Genomic DNA, 17,037 nt, shown 5'->3' on the forward strand with positions numbered 1-17,037 from the left:
CAAGTTCAGCAGTCATTTCTCTGTGGGTACAGCATGTTCAGTTAAGTAGTCCAGGCAAGAGCAGTTTCTTGCCCAAATGGCTAACCAACTCCATGAGGAGCCTCTTCATGCCCATGTTCCTCTTGAAGTAGCCAGGAGCAGATGTGTCTCATTGTCATGAAAAGTCTTAAGTTCTTAAACATTTTAAATGCCATATTCTGAAGGTCTCTGAAAGATTTGAAGAATACCTATCTAACTGAAATATACTTCTATACATCAGAAAATCTAACATGACTCCAAACTTGACTATTATAGAGGATTATCTATTAACCTATATTTCTTAATTATACATTCCATTTTTTAATCATAATACCTTAATCAAGAGCAGAAATATACATATAACAAAACTGACCTTAAATTTGTATCAATAAACCAAGATCTATACCAAAGCAATTATTTAACCAATACAAGCAACACACAGGGGACTCCCACATCCGCTAAGTACAGTAGCAGGCCTTGCTCAGTCTTCCCCAGCTCTGAGCTATGTATTTTCAATTTATCTCCTGCTAGAAAATAAGCCCTGACCTTTACTCTCCCTGTGCTCCAGTGTGAACTCTTCAGAAACAGCAGACCAGAGTCAGTGACAGTGACTCTTGGGGTCAGAGGAAATGTGGGAGGAGGCATTTCCCCACTCACAACGCCCACTTCTCTGGGTTAGCCCAATCTGAACACAGCTCACAAATGGGATTCTAGGATACTTGAGCTTGAGCTTTAGCGTTTCACATAGCAAAATATGTTTTAAATTTCATGATATTTATCTATATGGTGGGCCCGTAAGAAGGTTCAGCGGGTAAAGGTGCTTGCTGCTAAGCCTGAAGACCTAAGTTCAAACCCCAGAACTCACATGGTGCAGGAAGAGAATTGACTCCTATGAAAGTTGTCCTCTGACCCCTATACCTGCTCATGATAAGCAAAACAAGCAAAGCATACGGCTGGGCCTGTCTGTAAGGGTTTTTCAGAGAGGATCAGATCCCAAGTGCTCTGGCCCGATGCATCATTGGTGTCTCAATGGGCTCACAATATGACTGATGTCTAGGAGGCGGCCAAAGGCAGGGGGTGGGGCCCAGCTTAAGAAACTGTCACCAGGATGTATGTCAGCATACATCCTGTCTTTGCTCCTCCCTTTGTTTACTCTCTTTGTTTCTGGGACATCTTGAGTGAACTGTTCTCTTCAACCATGCCCTCCCCACCATGAATCTCTAAAAAATCTCTAAAACCATGAACCAAAACAAACAATTCAAGGCTGGAATGTTGGCTCAGCAGAAAGGAGAATTTGCTGCTCTTTCAGAGGACCCAGATTCAAACCCCAGCACCTAGATCTACCACTGAGCCACACCCCCAGCCCCTCACTTGTTCTTCCTATAGGCTATACTAACTCTTTCCAGCAGGGTAGCACCCCACCTGTCAGAAGGCTGCCATCATAAATTTTCCCTTTTTAGTTTGTGCCTACTTGCCAAAGAAGTCAAGAATTGTTTCTGGTTGGACATGATGGCATAGGCCTTCAACCCCAGCACTCAGGAGGCAGAGGCAGGAAAATCTCTGTAAACCTGAGAGCAGCTGGGACTAAGAATTCCTCCCTGCGGTTACTGGCTAGCTGTATTTCTATGTCGCTGGTTCAAATCTTTAGACCATTTTCTTCCAGGGGTGTTTGTCATTTTGTTTGTAGCAGCTCTTTGTGGTGGATTTGAATTTGAATTCTGTCACGAATGTTACACTCCTCTCAGGCTGTTTCTGGGCTGAAGATGGGGTCTTGTCAGGCAGAAATTCTTAGTGGTTTTAGATGTCCTTTTTGTTGTTTCTCTGTTTTTGTTTTTTGAGACAGTGTTTCTCTGTAACTGCCTTCATAGACCAGGCTGGCCTCGAACTAGATCTGCCTGCCTTTGCCTCCTGAGTGCAGGGATTAAAGGTGTGTGCCACCACTACTTAACTCTTCTTTCTTCCTCCTTCCTTTTCTTTCTTTCTTTCTTTCTTTCTTTCTTTCTTTCTTTCTTTCTTTCTTTCTTTCTTTTTTTCCTATCCTTCTTTTTAATGACCTTCGGAATGGCTTCTCCAGGATAAAAATCTTCATTTAAAAAAAAAAAAAGGACCAGGCACTTTATAAATAGGTGAGGGAAGGGACTCTCGTTAGATTCCTCCCACGGTCCCCTATAAAGCCTATCCTGAAGGCTCTTCCTGTCATCCCTCCCCCTCCCCTAGAAAGGAATGTTCTGTAGGCTGGAGAACAGTACTTTATGTGAGGGTGGAGACAGATGGCAGGGGAAGGAGAGGTGGGAATGAAAGTTAGTGAAACACGGAAAATATTTTTTTTTTTAAGAGATGCTTTCCAAGTATCTAAGGAGTCTCAAACTCTGGGCTCTGGTGCAAAATGTCTGCACCAGCAGGGAACTCGATGGAGGAAGGAAGCTCAGGGCCAGAGAAGGCCACTGGGGTGGGTGATGGATGCATTGGGTGGGGTGGTCCTGGTCACCAGGTCACCAAGTGTGCAGCCTGATCCTTCAAGGCAAACTTCGGAACCTCAGTGAGACTGCCGGAAATGTGTGTTCCACATGCAGTAAATGGCCCATGTCCCATCTGGAATTGCATCAGAAACGACCTGAGAGGAAGGGAGCCCACCCACATTCCAATTACAAATCCTGGGCCTGTTGCAGGATAGTGTGACCTCCTTTCTGCAGGTGACTTAAGCCCTTCAGTCCTTCCAGTACAGTGGAGGATAGTGCCCTTGGCACTGGATGACGGACCTGCCAGTCAAGTGATTTAGGACTGAGACATTCTCTCCAGTCATTTGCTGACTACTGATATAACAATGGAGTTTGTTTTGTTTTGTTTTTAAAAAAAGAGTCCTTTTCACACGCTGATCTCACTCTTGGGGGCTGTGAGGAAACAGGGGAATCTGGGAGAAAGCTTAAGGCCTGGCACTTCAAGAATGGGAGGAAGTGTATAAGGGCCAGGGGTTTTTGTGTTCTGGTGCTGGGTGGGACTGACCAGCCACTCTGGCATGCAATCAACAAATGTCTTGCCAAGTCCCAGGGGCAGCAGGATTCCAGCAAATTCACTATCATTTTTCTCCCAGCGGTTCATTTTTTTTCTGTACTGAACCAACCTTTTATTTCCTTTTAAGACAAAAGTCTCAGAACTGAGACTGTTGGAAGAGTACTTGCTTGGGAAAGCAGGCTTGGTAGCTTATGTCCACAATCCCAGCACTCAGAAGGTAGTCAGGAGGATCGGAAATCCAAGGCTCTCAAATGTGACCTAGGAAATTTAAGGCTAGCCCTACTTGAGATCCCCACATCTCAACTTAAAAAGGGGTGGGGAGAGGAGAGACAGTTCAGCGGTCCAGACAGTTTGCTGATCTTAGAAGACCAGACAGTTCTGGAGGCTTACCTGTGTCTCCCTCCTGGATACCTCAAGGCCCTCTCTGGCTTCCGTGAGCAACACACACAAACATTAAAAATGATAACTTAAAACAAACAAGTGGAGAAATGATCCAGCAGTGAAGAGCACTGGCTACTCCCCCAGGGGCCTAGGTTCAATTTACAGCACCCACGTGATGCTTGAAAACCACGTGTAACTCCAGTTCCAAGGTCCTCCCAAGTTCCAGGAGAACCAAAGTACTTGACACACTAGCCACTGAGAAGTTCTGGCTGGATCCACTCACCCTTTGTTGGGGACTGTGGACCCCCAGACTCTGAATTTCCTGTGGCCCCCTGCCTGCCAGAGTAAACAACTTGTTTTCCTATGCTTGCAGCTGCTCTGAACAAACAACTTGTTTTACAGCTGCTCTGAGCACGAGACCCTTGAGAGTTCCTGATGGTAGGGGAATGGTTTCTGGTGGGCTTGCAGCTGAGAGTTAGGGCGTGGCCATTAGTCACGGAGACCCTATATAAGCTGCCCTATAACACAATAAAGAGCATTCTTGGCATTACCCATGTCTGTGTGTGTTTCAATCTCCATCCCTTTGCCCAACTTGCCAACCATAGCGCAGTGCGTAGCGTGTAGAGCAGGCGTTGCCCTACAACCCTTCACTCAAGAAGCCGTACCAGCACAAGCAGCAGACCCTAGGACACCCAGGATACTGCTGCTTTTTGAATGGGTGCATGGGGAGGTCGGGGATGGGGGCAGGGGTCCCTAGAGACCTCTTTCTAGACTGGTCCAGAGCTGCTGGATTTGTTCATCTGCAGCTTGGATGCCAAGGAATTTGACTTGTTTTTTCGATTTTTCAAGACAGAGTTTCTCTATAGTTCTGGAGCCTATTCTGGAACTAGCTTTTATAGACCAGGCTGGCCTCAAACTCACAGTGAATGCCTGCCTCTGCAGATTAAAGGCATGCACCATCACCACCCAGCGACACTTGACATTTTCATACCAGTTCCTTTCACTCTAGAGCAGGAAACAGGTCATGCAAGAGTTTCTGGGAGAGTGAAATCAATCGAAATACACGGTCCACATGTATGAAAACCTCAATTAAAATTAAACATACTGTTCAGCATTCAGGAGCGCGAGGCACAAGGATCAGGAGGTCAAGGCCATCCAAGGTTACAGTAAGACCCTGTCTAAAGAAAGGGATATGAAAGCTGGAGGACCATGGGGCTGGAGAGATGGCTCAGTGGTTAAGAGCACTGACTGCTCTTCTCAAGGACCCGGGTTCAATTCCCAGCACCCACATGGCAGCTCACAACTGTCTGAAAATCCAGTTCCAGGGGATCTGACACCTTCACACCAATGCACATAAAATAAAGTTAAATATTAACCATAAAAATTTAAAAAAAAAGAAAAAAAGCTGGAGGACCAGAAGTTCAAGGGCACCCTCAGCAAGAGTTCTGGGTTAGCCTGGGCTATATGAGTACCCGTCTTAAAAACAAAAACAAATCAGAATCTCAAGCTTGTTTATTACATTCTTTTAAAATAAAGGTTTAGGGCTGGAGACAGCTCAGTGTCTAAGGCTTTTCAGTGTACCTGGGTTCAATTCCCAGGACCCACATAATGGCTCACAACCATCTATAATTCCAGTTCCATGGGATCCACTACCATCGTCTGGCCCCTGTGAGCATCATATACAAGATACACAGACATACATGCAGGCAAAACACTTAATACACACAAATCTTTAAAAATAAAAACTTTAGGGCCAGCTGTGGTGACACACACCTTTGATTCCAGCAGAGGCAGGCAGATATCCAAATTTGAGGTCAGCCTAGTCTACACAATGAGATGTCAAAACAAAAACAAAAAAGTAAAAATGGATTTGTGTGTGTGTGTGCACTAACCACACACCTATGTAAGAGGCCAGAAGAGGCCACTGGATCCTCTGAACCTGACTACAGGTGGTTATAGGGACCTGATGTGGGTACTGGGAACTGAATCCAGATCCTTGCAAGAGCAGAAAGCTCTCAGCTACTAAACCACGTCTCCAGCTCCATTTTTCCCCTATAAAGATGCAAACTTGGTTGCTTGCCAAAGGCACTTATAAACAGGAAGTGAAGAGGGACCCCGTCTGGTCCCCTAAGAAGCTTGGATTTGCCTTGGACTTGCTGGGAAGGACTAAGTCTAAACCATGAGGGGAGGAAGGCAAGAATTCTCATGGTACTGAAGAGTCATATAGCTTCCCTTTCGCAGGGGCCTTACAGACTCCACTGTATGAAGAGTTTGACATTTGGACACATGATCTGCTGGTTTACAGATAAAGTTACGGCCATTATTCTCACCTGTTATTTACACTGGCAAGGCGTGATGGTGCTTGCCTGCTATCCCAGAACTGGAGGAAGCAGGAGGATCAGTCCTGAGTGCCCCTCACTACATAGTGTAAAGCTATGTAAGACCCCATTTAAAAACAAACAAAATTACAAAAATAATAACAGAAGTTGTAAGAAGATAAACAAAAGGCCAAGGGTGATAAATGTCACAAGGAAAGGGACTAGAGTACTAGGAGGCGCTATAATCTACAGCAGGATGCTAAGGGAGACTGCAGTGAGACCTGAATCTTGAGTAAAGATCTAAGGGAACTGAACTGGAAACCCTGGGAGCTTCCCTGGAGGTGGATATGAAGATGCAGCTCAGGGGTAATGGAGGTGTGGTTCAGTGGTAGAGCCCCTGCCTAGAATCCCCCAGTGTGGGGCTAGGGTGTGGTTCAGTGGTAGAGCCCCTGCCTAGAATCCCCAGTGAGGGGCTGGGGTGTGGCTCAGTGGTAGAGCCCCAGCAGAGCTGTGGTCTGCATACATTCAGCACTGGTGGCAGGCTCTGCTGGAGAGGGATGGTACCAAGGACTGGGACACAGAGGAGGGACAGACATGGGGTGAATGTTTGGAGAAGACACTGCTTGTAAGAAGAAAGTAACACGCCGGGCGGTGGTGGCGCACGCCTTTAATCCCAGCACTCGGGAGGCAGAGGCAGGCGGATCTCTGGGAGTTCGAGGCCAGCCTGGTCTACAAGAGCTAGTTCCAGGACAGGCACCAAAGCTACAGAGAAACCCTGTCTCGAAAAACCAAAAAAAAAAAAAAAAAAAAAAAAAAAAAGAAGAAAGTAACACGATGCCTGGGCTGGTCAGAGCACTTTATTGAGGGGCGGGGCTCCAATATCTGCTCAGCTACAACCTGAGGAAAGAAGGCAAAGTTGAGGTGAATGAGTGCAGGAGCATGCCTCAATGCCTCTTCTGGTTTGGGGCTTCTGTACCCTTGGGCACCGCACCCTCTCCACCCCTACTCTAGATTCCTGGACCCCCACCGGTTGACCAGTCACAGGGTTTGAGAAGGGCCCTGGAACTGGCAGCTTTCAGAGGGAAGGAAGACTACTATGGGGCAAGCAAATCAAAGGCACAGGATGCCGGTAAGCCTCACATAGGAGGGCCTCACTTACTGTATCTCGCGGAAGGCCCTCTTCTCCACCAGCTTCACTTTGTATTTGCGCTTGAACCTGGAGAAGGGGCAAGCATGGTGAGCATCCCTATATCATCGCATGGGGGGAAGGGTCATCTCAGTCCCCTCCCATCCTTCCCATTACAGTAGGTCTTACTTGGCTCGTTCCCGGGGCTCGATCATATTTCTTTTCTGGAAGCTCTTGAACCTGTCTCGGAGAATGTTACCTTCTGGCTGTGGGAGAGAGGGCAGAAAGACTTTAGCAGGGCCCGGGAAAAAGAAGGCAGGTCCTAGACAGCGCTGGGATCCAGAGGGAGCTCAGTGTTGTACTGGCGTCAATGTGTGCTATTCTGTCTAGGCTCAGAAGACAAAAATGCAAAACTAGGGCTGCAAAACTGGAGCCTCAGAGCCAGGCCAGGCTCCTGTGCAGGGCTTGAGGGGACTCACTAGGACTGATATGACAGGCTAGGACAAAAGGCCTTCTGAGGGTCAGAGGCTCACACCAGAACATCCACCCAGACCCTACCCCCGACCCTGTGCCCTCAGACCCCAGGCAATGGCTCAACTGGCCCAGCCCAGGGCAGCCATGGTGTCGCCCACAGCCCCAGAGGGCACGGGGAGCAAGGATGGTTGTCATCACTGGGCACAGGGTTTCCACAGCACCCTGCCACCCTCATGGAAAGTACCTTCAGCGTCCTGAGTGAGCCAGACAACTCGGAGCTGAGCTGCACATCAATGTCAGGGTCCTGGTACCTGCAACAGGGTTGAGGACACTCAGGGGTTTGGCTCTGATAGGTCTAGGGAAGTACAATGTAGCCTGGAGACCTCCATTTCCCGGCACCCTACCCCAGGCCTCACTTGAGCCGCCCCAGCCTGCGGGGCTTGTCAGCCTCTGCCAGTCGCCGCATGCGCCGCTGCTCCTTCCGCCGTGCCAGCTCTGCCAGTCTCCGGGCCACCTGGGCCTTGATCCCACGCAGTCTGAAAAGCTCCTGATGCTGAAGCCGGGCTGCCCGCAGTGCAGCCTGCTGCACCCGCTGGGAACAGAGATTAAGAGCTCACTCAGCCTAGTGCCTTCCCCATCCAGGACCCCTTTCGATGGCCCTGGGATCAGGTCACGCAACAGCTGATTGTCTTATTAACACCTCTGTCTGAGGGCCCTGGAAGGTGGTGCCAAGAGCCCTGTGCTGAATGAGAAGGTCCATGGCCAACATGAGCCCACAAGGTGGGGTGCTCACCAGCTTGCGAGCGGCCTTCTCCCGCCGCCGTTGCTGCTCTGTCTTCTTCTCCATCCTCTTCTCAGCACCAGCAGGGCCAGTGGGAGAGGTCTCATCGGTCCCATCATCTGTCTCTGGCCGCTCAGCGCAGCCTGGCTCATCCTCGCCATCAGACTCCTCCAGCAGTCCCTCACACATCTCCCGAAATACAGACTCCTAGGGAGCACAGTGATCAGCAAGTGGGAGTGGGTGGGGCGCAGTAGGGGAGTTACAGGTGGCGGTGGATGGGGCTCACCTGGGTGGCAGCTTGCTCTGTGGTGGGCAGGGCCAGCTGTCGCTCCAGCTTTTCTGCCTCTTTCTCACGCTGCAGCTCCACCTCGTGGGCCTCTCGAAGCAGGGCCTGGGCAGGGGAGTTCCAGGAGATCTAAGTGTCAGGAATGCCCTTCTGACCCCACCCTCCGCCTGGGCCTCAGCAGTGGTCCCAGCAGGCATAGCTGAGCCACTATCCCCTCACACCATGCTGGCTCTGGTTAGATGGTCTATTCCCTGAACAGGCAAGTTCCAGGGATGGAAGGGAAGGGGGGCCCCGAGCTAAGGGGAGGAGCTGTGGGGCAGGGCCGAGGAGAACAAGGACTCCAAACACTGACACCTGCATGTAGTCAGGCCAGACACCCACTCCACATATACCTGGTGATCTTCAAAGGTTGGGTTGTAGGAGGCTCCGGCAGGAATCACCTCTACTGCAGGCACCTGGGAGGGTTTGACATGGAGGCGTGGTGGTCGCTGGAGAAAGAGAAGACCAGGGAGGCAGGATGAGCTCCATGCAATGAACCGTCAGGGCACCCCTAAAATGCCTACAGTGAATCTCCAAGACCAGTGTGATAATATTAAGAGGTGGGGCCTGATGAGGCAGGCCTCAAGAGGACTGAATTTTTGTTTGTTTTGAGACAGGGTTTCTCTGTGTAACAGTCCTGGCTGTCCTAGAACTCGCTTTGTAGACCAGGCTGACCTCGAACTCACTGAGATCTGCCTGCCTCTGCCTCCCAAGTGTGGGAGTTAAAGGTGTGTGGCACCATCACCCAGGGAGGACTGAAGTATTATTAAAGGCTTCACCCTGCACCCTTTTCTGTGCCCAGCCTTCCACCATATAAAGACACGAACCAGGCCCACTCCCCTCCCAGATTTCTGGCTGGGGTACAGGAGGAAGAGCTCCGTCTGCCTATCTCAGGGTTCCACTGTGGAGATATAAAGGATCAGGAGACAGAGATGGAGCTCTCCCACATGGGGTGCCCTAGTGGAGGCTACAGGCTGACCAGCCAGTTACAGGACCTCACACCCTGCACAAGGGACATCTGCCCTTGCGGTGAGCAAGCTCCCCAGACAGGGCTTTGCTGGGCTCTCCTATGACAAGTCACAAGACCACTGAGGGAGAGGGGGCATTTGCAAACACACATGCCACGATCAATCTGGATGATGTACCAGCTTACAAGCACACTGCCATCTTTGGCTGTGCTGTGGGCCTTCTGCTGTGTGTCACAGCAAGGTATGGGTGACAATGCCACAGGGTCCCAAAGTACTCAGAGGACACGAGAACAGAAAATCCAGGGCCACCCAAGATCTTCCAATGGAAATCTCAGGTAACCAGAGTGCCCTCTACATCAAACGTTTTTGCCCACTGCAACTAGTCTCTTCCTTGGTACAGGACCTATACTGAGTGGTCCCCTAGCAGCCCGATCTCTCCCTCACCAGATCCTGTGAGTTCTACAGCTCCTGCCTTAGGACTCTGCCCCCATGCACACATGCTGGCTCAGGGCCCACTGCACACTCTTGGTTGCAGGGGTCTCTGGCCCTGCTTTGCCAATGGCTGGCTTGCTCCTCTGGTCTCTAGCCCCAGGGGCTTTTCTCCAGCAATGGCTCCTGGCCTTCCTGAAGCCTGTCCCCAACCTATATTTCCTGGAAATACACAACACACGGATATAAAGGATGAGGTTTCCTCCAGTCCCTCAGGGAGCTGTGTAAGTACCACCCCAATATTGCTGAGACAACACAGCATCTGGCTCCAGAGCTCAAGAGACGGCCACAAAGCAACCTCCAACCCACAGTGCCAGCAGTTTTCAGGCATTGCTTCTTTAACCTGCACCTCCCCAGCTGTCCTAAGCAGGCTGTCACCCACACTCTACACTTAGAGGAAGGAACGGAGGCTCAAGTGAGGCTACCTTCCCGAGGTGAGTCAACCAGGGGAGCTACGACAGAGACACAGGTCACTAGGATGACAGGCTCGGAGGTGGGGATGGAGATCACCTAGGAGCTACCCTCCCTAACCCACTGCCTGCCTGTGCAAACTCACCCTCACGCCTTTCTTCTTGGTCTGCTCCAGAAAAAATTCATCTTGACCAACCAATGGCTTGTCCAGAGGGTCTGCGGAGAGAGAGTAACTGCAGCGGGCTTTCTCCAGGGACCCTCTGCACTGCGAAAAATCACACTGAAATCCAGGCCAGGGATGATGCTCAGACCCCCGTGGCCTCAAACCACATCTAGGTGGGATCTGGGAAGTGGGGGAAGATAGAAGGCTGAGGTGGAAGCCCCCACAAGCAGAAAAGGGTGGCATTGAGGACCTCAGATCCCTGTTGGAAGACTGTCACACCAACACATGTAGTGTATGCCCTTGGCTGCCATATTCTTGAACAGTATACAATATGTATACAGTATACAAATCAGAACAGAATCACTCACTGTTTGGGTTCCAGAGGTCATAGAAGGGCCGCTCAACGATGTCTTGTGGTCCAGGTTTGACCTTTGGTGCAGGAGGGCTGAGGAGCCGGGCCTGTGCCTTGCGCACCTCCCTGGGCAGCTCTCCCTGCTTTGCCAGTTTCTCCCATAGCTCCTTCTTTCGCCTGAGCTTCTTGGCATTGGGGACCTGGTGTGCGAGGATGCTGGGTAAGGGGAGAGTGGCATCTGATAAGGTGACAGCTGAGCAGTGGCTCTTCCTGCCTCAGCAGCCTTTCTCTTGTCTACCTCAGAGTTGTCTCCTTGTGAAATGGCTCAACACACACCTCATGCCCACTACTTCAAGTGGATCTGAGCTTTCAGAATATCACATCTCCCACACTCCACCTCAGGGCAGCCTAGCCTGCTAGCCTATTCTCTTTTATGACAGACACTAAGCCCGTATCTCCTGTGCCCTGGAGCCTCTCTACCCAACAGCCCCTAGCTGGTCCAAGCTACCCTGTTGCCTTGGTACTAGGGCTGAATCCTCTAAGACACTCTCCAGAGACCCAGTGGCCTCCCAACTGCCACCATCACCCCACCTTCCTGCACAGAGTCTTTAGGGCCCAGAGCCGGAGGGACTCACTCTTTGGGAGCGGGGATCTTAGACTGATTCTCAAGGGTAAGGTCAACCCGTAAGGGTTTCTGGAGACGTTGTGACTTCTTCTGGACCCAGGTCCTCTTCTTGCTCCGTTCTGCAGCAGAGAACAATCCTCACCTTAGGCCTCCGCATCTTCATAAACCAATCCCTGACTTCAGCTCAAATGGGGCTGGGAAGCCTGCAGCCCAGACTATCCAGCACATAACCTAATTCCCAGACTGTTCTTGTTCACCCACAGGGAAGATTCCAGAAGCCCAGATCTGACCCACCCAGGGCCAAGGTCAGCAAGAGGCAGGCCTCGTGATGGGGACTAAGTCCCCACAGACCCATCTGGAGGGACTCAGAGACACAGTAGGGAAAGGACCTCAGAACTAACAGGGAAGAGGGCAGGCATCCAGGGGCACTGAGACTCAAGAAGAACCTCTCAGCACTCTTGCTTTCTACTTCCAAAGGCCATCAGGTAAAGGAAGAATTCTACTGCTAGCCTTTAATCCCAGCACTCAGGAGGCAGAGGCAGGTGGATCTCTGCGAGTTCGGGGCCAAGCTGGTCCACAGAGTGAGTTCCAGGATAGGCTCCAAAACTACAGAGAAACCCTGTCTTAAAAAAAAAAAAAAAAATATTCTACTATGGAGCACACTAAGGAGACCACGTATCGGTGGTGTATTACCTGAAATACTAAACTCTGGGGACTAAGGCAGGAGGATTGAGTCTTTGGCCAGCCTGAGCTAAACAGAGAGAACCTAACTGCACAAATTACCAGGGGGTGGTATGTAGCAGTGGCAGAGCGCCTGAGGAGCACACGGCCCTGGGGTCCGTCACAGCACTGCCAATAGTAACAGTAACAGCAAGACGGCATGAAAAACTGAGTGCCGGACTGGAAGGCGGCTCAGTGAAAGGTTCTTGCCACCAAGCCTGGCAACATGACTTCAATCCCTGGAACCAACAGGGTAGAAGGAGAGCTGATTCCTACATGTTGTCTTTTGACAATATGTGTGTTATGACACATGCACGAAAACACACAGAATATTGGGCTGGAGAGACGGCTCAGCGGTTAAGAGCATTGCCTGCTCTTCCAAAGGTCCTGAGTTCAATTCCCAGCAACCACATGGTGGCTCACAACCATCTGTAATGAGGTCTGGTGCCCTCTTCTGGCCTGCAGACGTACACACATACAGAACACTGTATACATAATAAATAAATAAATATCTTAAAAAACAAACAAACAAACAAACCACACAGAATAAATGTAAAAACAAAAATTTTCTTTAGGGATAAAACTTTGTAGCTTCAGCCGGGTGGTAGTGGCTCACACTTTTAAACCCAGCACTAGGGAGGCAGGAACAGGCAGTTCTCTGTGAGTTCAAAACCAAGTTGGTCACGAAGAGAGTTCTAGGACAATCAGAGCTGTTACACAGAGAAATCCTATCTCAAAAACAAAATAAAATAAAATTTAAAAAAACCTTTGTAGCTTGGCCCGTTGACTCCTACCTGTAATCCTAGTACTTGGGAGGCTGAGAAGAGGATGTGAATTGTAGGGCAGCTCACGCTACACAGTGACCCTTTAGCTAGTTTGGGTACGGAGTGAGATCTTGTTTCAAAACAAAAACAAACCTAGAAATCACTTAGTTAAGCATAAATAAGCCAGATTCAGAAAGATAAACACCATGTTTTCCCTTATATGTAGAACCTAGATTTAAAACTACATGCATTGGCCTGGCTGTGGCGGTACACGCCTTTAATTCCAACAGAGACAGATTTTGGTGAGTTCAAGACCTACAAGTTCCAGGCCAACGAGACTGAATACTAAAACCTTGTACCAAGAAAGAAAAACAAACAAACAAACAAACCAAACCAACTCCCACCTGTCACAAAATCAGAAAGGAAACTGTGGGACGGGGAAGAGATCAGAAAGATGTTAAGATGGTTTAGCAGTCATACACACCCAGTATTTGCAGGTGAAGGTGTGTGTGTGTGTTCCTAGTACTCCCATGGAGGCTCACAACTGTCTCTAACTCCAGCTGCAGAAGATCTGATGCTCTCTTTTGATCTCTAGGGCACCAGGCACACATGTGCCATACATATACATGTAGGCAAACCACTCATATACATAAATAAATTTGTTAAATTTTTTAGACAGAAAACAAAAGGGGGGACTATCAGAAGGGAACCCACTAAAGAAGATAGGGAGGGTAGCGGGGAAGGGAGTAAACGAGAATAAAGTACGGTGACATTAAGTCATCATGAAGCCCATTTCGTTATATGCTAATGTAAAAGTGAGTTTAAAAAGTTCCTGTGCCCCCATGCACTTCCCTAAAAGGATCTTCTGACTCACGTTGTGAATATTTGCTAGCGAAACGCCCAGCTTGCTCTGCAAAGCCACTGGCTACCCTGGTTGGCCAGGCACCAGCTTGTTTTCAGTGCCTGCTGAATCACTTCTGAGTGTTTTTCTGCCACACTGGTGAAAACCCCAATTAATCATCAAAGCAATCCCTAACTTGCCCTTGTCTTGGTGTCTCAGCAGGTCCAAAACCAAGTTCCTTACAGAGTAGGGCCAGTTTGTCAAGACACGTTTCCTACCTACTGGCTAAAGCAGATCTCACTGTGTAGTCCTGGCTGCCTCTGCCTCCCAAGTGCTGGGATCAGAGGGGTGGATTGGCACACCTGCCATCATGCCCTTTTAAACAAGGGGCTGAGGGATACAGCTCACTGATATTTGCCTAGCCACGTGTGAGGCCTGGGTTCAATCTCCAGAACTGAGAGAAAAAAACAAACAAGAAGATTGCTTTTCTTTTCTTTTTGGTTTTTCAAGACAGAGTTTCTCTGTAGCTTTGGAGCCTATCCTGGAACTTGCTCTGTAGACCAGGCTGGCCTCGAACTCACAGAAATTCACCTGCCTCTGCCTCCCAAGTGTGGGATTAAAGGCCTGCAGAACCACCGACCAGCAACCAGGCTGGTCTTAAACCAAGGCAACCCCCTGCCTCTATCTCCCAAGTGCCACCACATTCCCCCAAAATGCTGGCTTTTTAAATAATGGCGTCAATATAGATCTCTTGTGATGCAAGACTCACACAAGATCACAAACGCACTCCTTACCTTTTTTCTTGGATCCAGTGTCCACGAAGAAGAGCTTCTCATTTGGTGCCTCGGCCAACAAGCCACTGAAGGATAAAAATGCAAACCATTATCTAATATAATGCTGGGAAGACAAAGACCCTCCTAAGGTGGGGCCAATTCTCTGGGTCCATTCCAACACCTCCTAAAACCCTGGGATCCAGGGAAACAACTGGAGCTTGGTATGTCTACACACTGTCAGGCCATCTAGAGCGGCCCGGAGAGGCCCTGTGTCAAAATTTAAAAACAAGCCTAAAAGACATTTAAACTTTGTTGGAATTTCTGTAAACTTTATTAAAGACAGTACTAGTGAGTCTTCGACCCCGAAATTCCCGGAGCCGGAAGTTCCCTGTCGGTCTCGTACCAGGCCGCAATGAGCGAGCCCAAGCTAGCGGAAGTCCCGCCCCACGTACCCGGTCGTGCGCTCCTGCAGCCGCACGTCGTCTAGGAACTGGTCTACCTCTAGCCCCAGCGGCTCCTCAGCGAGCCTCCTCCAGCCGCGTTTCTTGTTTCTGGGGCCCCGCCGCCGCCGCCTCAGAGCCGGATCCACCGAGGTGGGCCGCAGCCCAAGGAAGCCAGAGTCCGCATGGCTTTTCGAGCCGCGCTTCTCACCGCCGCTGTTACTTCCCGCCGCCATCTTCTTAAAGGAAGAGCTCGGTCACTCAAACTCTGATATCCGGTTTGGAGTGTGCGCAACTCACTAGACGTATATCATGACGCACTTCCTGTTGCAGCCATCTTAGTAAAGTGTAGTATTACAAAGAGGTGAGGAAGGCTATCTTGGTAAAGGATAAATGGTTTCTCTTCCAGGCTTTTGTCTTTTTTAAATTTTTATTCTCGGCCGGGCAGTGGTGGTGCACGCTTTTAATCCCAGCACTTGGGAGGCAGAGCCAAGCGGATCTCTGTGAGTTCGAGGCCAGCCTGGTCTACAAGAGCTAGTTCCGGGTCAGCTTCCAAAGCTACAGAGAAATCCTGTCTCGAAAAACCATACTTTTGCCGGGCGGTGGTGGCGCACGCCTTTAATCCCAGCACTCGGGAGGCAGAGGCAGGTGAATCTCTGTGAGTTCGAGACCAGCCTGGTCTACAGAGCTCCAAACCACAGAGAAACCCTGTCTCGAATAACCAAAAAAAAAAAAAGAAAAGAAAAGAAAAGAAAAACCATACTTTTTTATTCTCATCTTATGTACATTGGTGTTTTGCCTGCATGTAGTTCTGTGCACAGGAGTCAGATCCCTCCCCTGGAATTGTAGTTATAGGCAGTTGTGAGCTGCCATGTGGGTACCAGGAGTTGAACCCTGGTCCTCTAGAAGAGCAGTCGGTGCTCTTAACCGCTGAACCATCTCTCCAACCCATTTTTTTTTAAAGGTCACATGTACTCCAAGAAAGCTAAGAACTCTCAGTGTATTACAAGATGACCTTCAATTCCTGATCCTTCTGCTCTCGCCTAATGCCACCCTACCAAGCTCCATTGTTTGCAACTTGGACTTGCAATTTCTGACCTGTGGAGAGTAGGCTGTGTAGATTCTTGGGTCTCGCTCTGAGCAATATACCTTTCCTGCTGTTCTGAAATTTTGCTCAAGCTATTTGTTTTTAATTCTTTGGCAAATTTCATATGTTACCTTGGCCATTTTTCCTTGCATCACCTTCTCACACACCTTTGCCACTCCTGCTGCTTCGCTCTTCTTCCCAGCAGTCTTGTCTCTCATGTCTTGTTTCATTATACACGGGATTTATTAAGATTGTTTGTATGAGCATGAGATGAGTGAAAGGTTAGTCACTAGATCAGAGGCAACTGATGAGCGCATATACCACCGAAAGACACCACTCCTCCCCAAACAGTAATACCATAGGGGTGGAGTCGGGTCAATTTCTCTTTAACTTTATTAAAGAAGATGCTGGACATGGGACTGCCAAGAAGACTCAGGTAAAGGCTGTTGCTGACATATCTGATGGCCTGAGATTAATCCCCAGAACCCATATGATGGAAGCAAAGAGCCAACTTAAGGCAAGCAGGTTATTCACAACCTTCACAGGGCATGCTGCGGGGCGTGTTTGCTTACATACACACACACACACATACTAAAAAATATCTGGTAGTCATGACTCTAACCCTATCTACTCAAGGCGGGAGGATCACGTGATCATGGACCATCCGTACTGCAGAGTTCCAGTAACTTAGGGGATCACAAAATGAAGAACAAGGACTGGGGAGAAGACTCGATGTGCTTAAGAGAGCTTTATGGGCAATCAATGAGGAGCTGAATTTGAATTCCCAGAACTTACATAAGAAGCTGAGTATGTGGTCTGGAGAGATGAGTTAGCTGTTAAAAGCACTGGCTGCTCTTCCAGAAGACCCTGGTTCCCAGACCCACATGGTGGCTCACAACTGCCTGTTACTTCTGCTCTTTGGAATGCACACACCTGTGTACATGCATGCATGAATACATACATACACAT

At 49.3% G+C, this 17,037-nt stretch overlaps 1 protein-coding gene and 1 non-coding gene across 3 annotated transcripts; both read right to left on the bottom strand.

Annotated features, from left to right (window-relative positions):
* Positions 1 to 6,564: 6,564 nt before the first annotated feature.
* Positions 6,565 to 15,239, bottom strand: Nop53 (NOP53 ribosome biogenesis factor). 2 transcript variants are annotated; one of them, XM_057762176.1, is made up of 13 exons: positions 14,994 to 15,239; positions 14,563 to 14,627; positions 11,454 to 11,562; positions 10,835 to 11,034; positions 10,449 to 10,519; positions 8,789 to 8,884; positions 8,397 to 8,501; positions 8,123 to 8,317; positions 7,746 to 7,921; positions 7,574 to 7,640; positions 7,045 to 7,121; positions 6,889 to 6,945; positions 6,565 to 6,626 (listed from the first exon to the last, which is right to left on the bottom strand). In XM_057762176.1, the coding sequence occupies exons 1-13, from the start codon at positions 15,215 to 15,217 to the stop codon at positions 6,620 to 6,622; spliced, it is 1,449 nt and encodes a 482-aa protein (XP_057618159.1). In that variant the 5' UTR covers positions 15,218 to 15,239; the 3' UTR covers positions 6,565 to 6,619. The 2 variants fall into 2 exon arrangements, with proteins under 2 accessions (XP_057618159.1, XP_057618160.1); XM_057762177.1 differs by lacking the exon at positions 6,565 to 6,626 and having other exon boundaries at positions 6,885 to 6,945.
* On the bottom strand, positions 7,425 to 7,533 carry LOC130870611 (small nucleolar RNA SNORD23). The gene has a single exon (XR_009056755.1). It is a non-coding gene; the product is annotated as a small nucleolar RNA SNORD23 (small nucleolar RNA).
* Positions 15,240 to 17,037: the final 1,798 nt, after the last annotated feature.

Source organism: Chionomys nivalis, chromosome 2 (assembly GCF_950005125.1).
Source record: "Chionomys nivalis chromosome 2, mChiNiv1.1, whole genome shotgun sequence".
Taxonomy (NCBI): Eukaryota; Metazoa; Chordata; class Mammalia; order Rodentia; family Cricetidae; genus Chionomys; species Chionomys nivalis.